Genomic DNA, 8,104 nt, shown 5'->3' with positions numbered 1-8,104 from the left:
GTGGGTGGGTGGCTGTCAGCTTCTCCCATTTTTCTGGCTGCTTCATCTCTCCTTGTGGGGGGATGCAGTAAAGCTGAGATTTTATGTGCTAAGAGTTTACCCAGCTCTGTGCTCAGTACATTACGTTACCTCATACATTAAATGCAATACCCCATTTAACTATCACAACTCAAACGGGATAAGTAGTTTCGTGCTCTCAGCATTATCAATGAGGAAACAGGGACTCAGAGAGCTTAAGTTACTTGCCCAAAGGTTAGGCAGCTTGAGAGTGATGGAGCCAGGACTGGACCCAGGTCCAACTCCAAAACCTTTACATTAAGTTTCACCACTTAAAAATGTAGATGCAGAAGGTAGGCAGAAACTGGCTGAAGGATATAGGGTGTCTATGACCCTGAGTTTTCAGACAATACATTCTAACAAGGGCTTAGATGGGGGTCAGATGCCTGAGTGGATAATGACTGGGGGTAGCACCTGGAACCCCTGGGGACACTGGAGGAATGGCTGGGGGAATTGGCAGTTCATGACCCAACTGAGGTGCTTAGGCAGCCAATCATGAGTCACTCCTGGAGCCCCAGATGTGAGATCCCTGGATTGTGCAAATGGGTAATGTGCTCAGCTACTAGTGGAAAGGTTGGAGGTTCAAGGCCGGCCAGAGGCACCTTGGAAAAAAGACCTACAGTCTACTTCCGAAAACATCAGCCCTTGACCCCTCTGTGGAGCACAATTCTACAGGGACACACATGGGGTTACCATGAGTCGGGATCAACTCGAAACGATTGGTTACCTGGGCACTAAGCCAGGAAAACATGGGCTTTCTTTACAGGGCACACTCCATCAGCCCCCACTCCGGGCTTAGCTGTTTTCTTGATAGGTAGAAAGCACCCTCACATTATAGGAAGGAACACTGAGGCTGTGGTAAACCCAAAGGGAGGCATAAATGTACCCAAAGCTGCAAAGCAGAAAGGGGTGGTGGACAGAGGAAAAAGGGTTCCAGGCAGCACTGAACTTGCCGGGACCTGAGTGGTCCTGCTGTCTGCAGCCACCAGGGGGCGCCAGTCATCAAGTCAGAGGGACCATCTTGGGGCCTCAAACTGTGTTTGGTAAAGGGTGTGTGACCCTGGGTCACCAAGACCTTGCCTTTGATCATGCCTGGGAGAGCTGAACATAGAGTGGGATGGATTTTCCACAGAGATGTTTATTTCTTATGTAATTGCAATTACAGTTAAAAGAGTGAATGAGGATATTTAAAGCCCTGGGGTAGGAGTTCTGTGAGAAGCTTGTGTGTCCCAGATGTGGCCTTAAGGTATGTCTGCTACCTACACCCAAGACTGGTACCAGCATCAGTTGTTGTCAAGTTGGTCCCAGGTCATAGCGACTTCATGTGTTTCACAGTGGAACTGCACTCCATAGAGCTTTCAAGGCTGTGACAGTTTAGAAGCAGATGTCCTGGCTTCTGAGGAGCCTTTGGTGGGTTTGAACTGCCAACCTGTCAGTTAGTAGTCAAGTGTTCCATCGTTTATGCCACTCAGGAACTTCTGGCTTCTAGGTAGAGCCCTTTCTTTATAATGGTGGCCAGGTATGAGTTCCAGGTGAACTGTGTGCAAGGTTTGGCATCCAGGTGTGAGAGTCCTAACTGTGGACTTGCTACTCGGAGGCAGCCTGAGTGTGGTCAGCACGTCTGCAGAATGGAGCTACGGGTGTGACTGACCCCCAAGTGTAGCCTTCAGCTGTGAAACATTGCAGAGTGGTGGCACCCAGCACACTCTGCCCTCTGGGGCTGCAGACACCCTGGTGTCAGGCTTGCCCAGGCCTCAGACCTCTGGAGAATTCCCCAGTGAGACCTTACCCAGTACTAGGCCACTTCCCCTCTCGTTCAAGGATGTCCACCTCAATATGCCAACACCCATTTTGGGTGACCTTTCACAGCCCCCTTCCAACGTCCCAAACACCTAATGTCCCCTCCTCTCTCCTAGATTTGCTCCAAGAGCAAGGCTGGGCCAGCTAGAGCCAGAGAGAAGGATGCCCTGGCCCGGCCCCTTCCTCTGCCCACAGCAAGCTGGGCCTTCAGGGTCCCCCAGAGTCTCCCTTAGTCCCAAGGTCTCATCAAAGGGTTTTGTGCTCCCCAGGGGATATGTGACAAAGTCTGGAGATGTTTTTAGCTGTCGTGGCTGATGGTGTTACTGTCATCTAGTGGGTAGAAGCCAGGGATGCTGCTTACATCCTACAATACACAGGACAGCCCTCCAACAAAGAAAGATCAGCCCTAAATGTCAACAGTGTGGAGGCTGAGGAGAGCTTTAGCCACACAGGAGGGGGCTAGGATGCAGCAGCAGGGAGTGGCAGGAACAGAGAAGAAGGGGTTAATCAGAGGAGTGCGGGCAGAGGAAAAAGTCCTAGACTTGGAGTAGACAGAGCTGGGCTCCACTGACCAGCCCTGTGGCCTTGGGCAAGGCACTGAACTTCCCAGCCTCAGTTTCCTCATTTGTAAAAAGGCCACACAGGATGGACAAGAAAATTTATGTGGAAGAAACTAACTTTGGGCCTTGGCACACGACGATGCTTAGTAAGTGGAGGCTAGGAGAGTGTGGAGGCTTAGGACAGTGAATTCACTTCCCCTGAAAGCAGACTCAACCCAATTCTCAGAATTCCAAAGGCAAGCTGGAAACCATTTCCTTTTTTTTCTTCTCCTGGCAGGAGACCAGGAGTCTCTCTGTACCCAGGATGGGACAGTAGTGAGACACCGGAGGGTTCTGTACTCACCACTGTGGCTTTCTCCATCACTGCTGAGGTATGGGTAGTAGTCGTGTGGTGGGCGTTGGTACAGGTCTGCGTCATAGGGGACCAGGTCTTCTGTTGGCTGCTGAGAGAGGAGGCAGTCAGGGCCTGGACTATGGTGGGGAGACTTCGGCCAGATTTGCAGCCCCCCAGTATGTCAAGTCTAACCAGTCCCTGACTAGGGGGCCTCTTTCTGCTTGGAACTGGAGGTGGCACAGCCGCAGAGAGCAGGAGAATGGACAGTAGAGCAGGGGCCCAGGAGAGAAAGATCCTTGGCTCCTGCCGAAAAGGATGCAGGGAACCTGGAGGGCAGAGATCAAAAGAGGACCTGAGGGGAGATCATGCCTTCTCCACCTGCTCAAGGACTCCCCCTCCCAGCTCTGACTCCCACTCCCACTCCCACCTGCCTGTGCACACAGTCTCCCGTATAAAGCCTCCCTCTTCGCACATAGTACACCCACTGCCCTCAACATACATACACACGACCCAGACTCCCCACGACCCATTGACACCCACAGCCTCACACGTGGACTCACGCTCTACAGTCACCCAGCCTATCACCCAGGCATGTACTCACACTCACCGCACAGCCACCCGCACCCCTACACTCACTGCACAGTCACACACACACGTATACCCCAACCATACCTGTGTGTACACTCGCATTCACACACACGCTTGTGGCCACACACATACGAGCCATTGTACACTAGCCCCTGTAGGTGTACACACATGTGTTTGTGTGGAGTGACACACACTCACTCTTGCATTCAAGCTGGTGGACACACATATCCGCACCCCTCCCCTTCCACTCGGTCACTCATTCCTCACTTGTCCTCACAGCACAGCACCTCAGCCTCCTGCTACAGCCTACACCCAGGCCCCATGCAGCTCAGGGCTGCCATACACTGAGGGTCTCCAGCTTGGGGGCCTGGGGGCTGGCCAGAGCCTTGATTGCTCTCCCTCCCTCCTCCTTCCACCCCCTCCCTGGGATGCTCTCTCTCCCACCTCCTTTCCCTCCCTCTACTCCTTCCTGCCCTTGGTTCTCCTCTTCCCTCCTCTCCCTCCTCCTCCCATTCCTCCCCTCCCCGCACTCCTCCCTTCTTCCCCTCCTCCTTCTCCCCTCAAGTCCATTCCACCGTCTCTCCGCCTCATCCCTCTCTGTCCTCCTTCTTCCTCTCCTGCTTGTCCTGGTCATCCTCTTTCCTTGCTCCTCTCCCTCCTCGCCTTCCTCCTCTCTCCTCCCCTCCCCCTCCTCTCCTCCCTCCTCTTCCCTCCCCCTTTCTCCCCCTCCCCCTCACACACTGGCATAGCCACAGGGACTCGCACCCTCAGGCGTCTTCCCAACAGTCACCAGGCCTCTCCCCGCCTCCGCAGTGTGCGCCCTAGGATTGCACAACAGTTAACTCTGGCCCTTAGGGCTTGGGTTGGGGGGCCAGAACTGTCTTGGGAGCCCACCCTCTCAGGAGACACCCAAAAGTAGCCTCTGGGATTGGGGAAGAGCTGAGGGGTCTGGTGGGGGGCGTCCAGGAGGTTGCTGCCTCCTGCTCAGCTCTGTCTGGAGCCCAGGGGTTGAGAGTTGAGGTTGAGTGGGAGACAGTGTGGCCAGGCTCTAATCTGGAGGAACTGGCCCTTCCTGGGCCAGCCACCATCTCCCCTGCTCAGCCCCCCATCTTCTTGGCCCAGGGTAGAAAGAAGGGTGGGTGGGGTGGGATGGGGGCAGTGGCAGTCCTGCCTGTGTCCAGTTGAGTGCGGAGGCCGGGGGCCCAGGACTGAACCTGGTTCTCTGCAGTGTCACAGCGGGGTGTCTCCCCAGGGTGTCCTTAGGTTGGGCTGGGCTGGCCAGGAAGGCTGAGTCAAGTAGGCAGGCCCTGTAGCCAGCCCTTCCTGGCTACCCCTCCCCAGCCCAGCCCTGAGAAGAGGTGGGGAGGAAGGGAGAGGGGTCCTCTCAAAGGGCCCAGGTCTGACCCGTGCCAGAAGCTGCAACTGTCACCAAGGCAGGGAGCCGTGGGTACTGCCCCAACCTGCAGCCCTTTCCCTGGGCCTTTCCTCCCTGGGGTCTCCAGGGTTCCTGTATCCTCACCCCCAGCCTCAGCCCCTGCCCTAATTCCAGTCCCAGTCTCAGCCCCAGCCTCACCCTGGTCCTCCCTGAACCCAGGCCCTGCCTCAGCCTTAGCTTTGGGCTTAGCTCTCCTCCACTCCCTGCTCCTGCCCGTCTTCTGCTCCAGCCCCAAGCCCTGCCCCAGCCCCAAACCCAAACTCTACCCTCACCCTGTCCCTGCCCCAACCTCTAATCCAGTCCCTGCCCTGGCCCCGGCCCCAAACCCTGCTCCTGCCCCAGCCCGTTGGCCCAGCCCTTGGCCTAGCCTCTTGCCTTAGCCTCTCAGGGACCAGTGGGTCTGAGAACCAAATCCTTTGGTCAACAACAATCATGTCCTCTGTGCCAGGCCCTGTATGGGGTGTTGGGGACACACAATTACTTCAACCTCAGTCTCCAGGAGTCCCCCAGGCCTGTTCGCTCCTTCCCTCAACTCCTTACTGTCCGAAGGACCAGATTTCCCCCACGCCTGTCCCCCCATCAGCTCTTCCTCTACCTCTCTGCCGCTGCCCTCACCATCCTCAGCCCAGAGCCCTACCCTGGCGCTCGGGCCTGCCCCCCAGCCCATCTATAAATAACTGTTCAGGCCCCACCGATCACAACCCCACCGAGGGCCAGCCCTCAGCCCGCCAGGCATGCTCCTAGGAAGCCCATGGCCCTTTCGCTGGGTCTCAGGCCAGGAGCTCCAGAGAGGAAACACCAACTTCCCACCGACGGAAAGCGGGGCCAGGGGCAGCGGGTGGGCTGGCCGTCTGCAGGGCAGGTGGTGGGTGAACGAGCGAGCCCCAGGCCGGGCTGGCGGGGGGAACCCCAGTACTCACAGGGGGGACGAGGGGAAACCCTTCCATTTTGCACGCCTGTAACATCCAGCCGAGCTCCAAGCCACTCCGGTCCCCTGCCTTGGTGGGGGCCGCTACAGAGCCCCTCGGGATGGGGCGCCCCGTCGGGGGCTGGACGGACACGGGGCGGGCGCAGGGCTCAGGCCTGCCCCCTGCGCTGCAGGAGCACTAGGTGAGCCCCCTTCCTTGACATTGCAGGGCCAGCACAAGTTCCTGATTTTATCGAAGGGCCTGCCACTGGGAGATAGTCCCCTTGGGGTGACATCACCGCCCCAGCCTGTTTGCATAAATCTCTTGTGCTACAGGAAGTCTTGGGCTGGCTGGGGCAGGTGGTGCTCCAGGGGCTGGCCTGAGAGACTGTGGGGGCCAGGCCCCCTGCCCAGAGGAAGCTGGGACTGTGAGGGGTGGCCCTGGGGGCTTTGGAGGGAGGGTGGGAGAGAGGAAGGCTGGCTCTACCACAGGAGGGCTTTGTCACCCCCAGGCCTTACCGAGGCTGTGTCACCCCTAGCCCACAAATGCTTGCTTTTTTTGAGACCCCCACGTGGCCAACAGTCACTTCCTTGGGGTCAGAGCTAGAAGGGGCAGCCTCTTGGGACCTCCACTTCCTGGGGTCAGCCTCGTTTACTGAGAGTTCTGATCTGACACTACCAGGCCTGGCTCTTCCTGGGCCCTGGGCCCCAATGCCTAGGTTCTGTCCAGGCTGGGGCTGGGCTCAGGGTTGGGGCCCTCAACATGGTATTGCTTTTTTCCTTCCCTCTGAGTCCCTTCATGTGCGTTTTCTTCCACTAGGGGAGGGTCTTGAGTTCTTACACCCTTCCTTCCCAGTTTCCTGAGTACCATAGCTTCTTCCAAACCCCTAGAGGCTCTGTTCTCAGCTCAGATATCTTTGTCCTCTGACACCTGCCCAGTGTCTGAAATATAATCTTAGTTTGCAAACCTTTCTTGTTTATCCATCCATTTATCTGTTTTTCCATCCATCTGTTTATCTCTTTGTCCATCCATCCACCCATCTTGCCTGCCATACATTCATTTATTCATCTGTGTATCCATCAATCCATGCATCCATCCACTTATCTTTTTTTTTTTTATTTCCTTGTCCATCTAGCCATCTATATGTTCATGAATCAGTCCACCCATCCTTTATCCATCCATCAGCCCATATTTCCATCTGTCCATCTGCTTACCCCCTGCATATCAATCTGTTAATCTATTGGTTCATCCATCCATCGACTCATTCACTGATCCAGTCAGCCACCCACCCACCACCGATCTGTCCATCCATCTACCCATCTACCCATCCACCCATCCATGCATCCATCCATCCATCCACTCACCCATACATATATACATTCTGCCAAAATTCATCGAGTTCTAGGCCCTATGCTGAGTACTGGGAAAACAGAAAGGTATTGGGCAAAGATCCCTGCCTTCAGAGAGTTGCTGATCTAGTCTAGAATGAGAGATTAATTCGTAGACATATTTTGACTCATTGACTTCTGTCGAGTCCACTCTTTTGGGGGAGAACTTCTTGAACGCTCAATTTCTCCCATATAGTCTAACCCATTGCTCTAGATCTCCTTCCCACTAAGAGTAACCTGTCCTTTCCTGCTGGTGGAATCCCATGTCCCCATGTGTTTCTTCACTGGGAACGAAGGCCAGAGCTTGCCATTAGACCTGTTTCACTTTCATCTGCATTATTTTTGCATTTGCACATCGAGCTTTCCAAGGGGTCCAGGTCACAAGTCCCCGGGGCTTCCTACGGCCCTGATCAAAGCCTCTCCCCAAGAGGAGGGGAGAGATGGGACTGACTTGGCAACTTGGCATCAGCTCCGTCCTCACTCCCTGCTTCTACAAGGCCCAGGTGACTTGGTGTGGGAAGGGACCATGGTCAACTCCATGAGAACCAGGTCCGGCATGATGTGTTCTTTCATTCACTCATGCATTATTCATTATTGTCTGGTTTTGGAGTTTTTTTGTGCTTGTTTATTCACTCATTTATTCATTTAATCACTAGCTTTTTTTTTAATTAGAGATTTTTAATTTTATGTACAGTTTCTTTTGTTCAGTAGTCTTGGATAATCCAGTCAAAGGACATCACTTAGTCCAACTTGATGAAACCTTTCCTTGATGGACCCTGGGCTTGTTTGTTACCTACCAAACCAAACCCACTGCCATCAAATCAGTTCCGACTCACAGCGAACCACATTGGGTTTCCGAGGCAGTAAATCTTTATGGAAGTAGATTGCCCCATCTTCCTTCCACAGAGTGACTGGTGAGTTTGAGCCACCAACCTTCTGCTTAGCAGTCAAATGCCTTAGGCACTTTGCCACTAGAGCTGCTTAGTTTGTTTGTTAGGTCCTATTAAGTTGATCCCAACTCACAGTCCATGTGA

At 54.6% G+C, this 8,104-nt stretch overlaps 1 protein-coding gene across 1 annotated transcript in view; it reads right to left on the bottom strand.

Annotated features, from left to right (window-relative positions):
• The window catches only part of SPI1 (Spi-1 proto-oncogene), a 14,804-nt gene extending 9,065 nt beyond the window's left edge, over window positions 1–5,739 (bottom strand). The window contains exons 1-2 of the mRNA XM_007957522.2: window positions 5,695–5,739; window positions 2,761–2,857 (exon numbers count right to left, since the gene is read on the bottom strand). Coding sequence (XP_007955713.1) covers window positions 2,761–2,857; window positions 5,695–5,739 — 142 coding nt within the window. The remainder of the gene's footprint in view (window positions 1–2,760; window positions 2,858–5,694) is intronic.
• Window positions 5,740–8,104: the final 2,365 nt, after the last annotated feature.

This window comes from Orycteropus afer, unplaced genomic scaffold (genome assembly GCF_000298275.1).
Source record: "Orycteropus afer afer isolate SDZICR_OR568_19922 unplaced genomic scaffold, OryAfe1.0 scaffold00756, whole genome shotgun sequence".
NCBI lineage: Eukaryota > Metazoa > Chordata > Mammalia > Tubulidentata > Orycteropodidae > Orycteropus > Orycteropus afer.
Note: the sequence above shows the minus strand (reverse complement) of the source record. Positions and strands in the feature narration are given on the sequence as shown.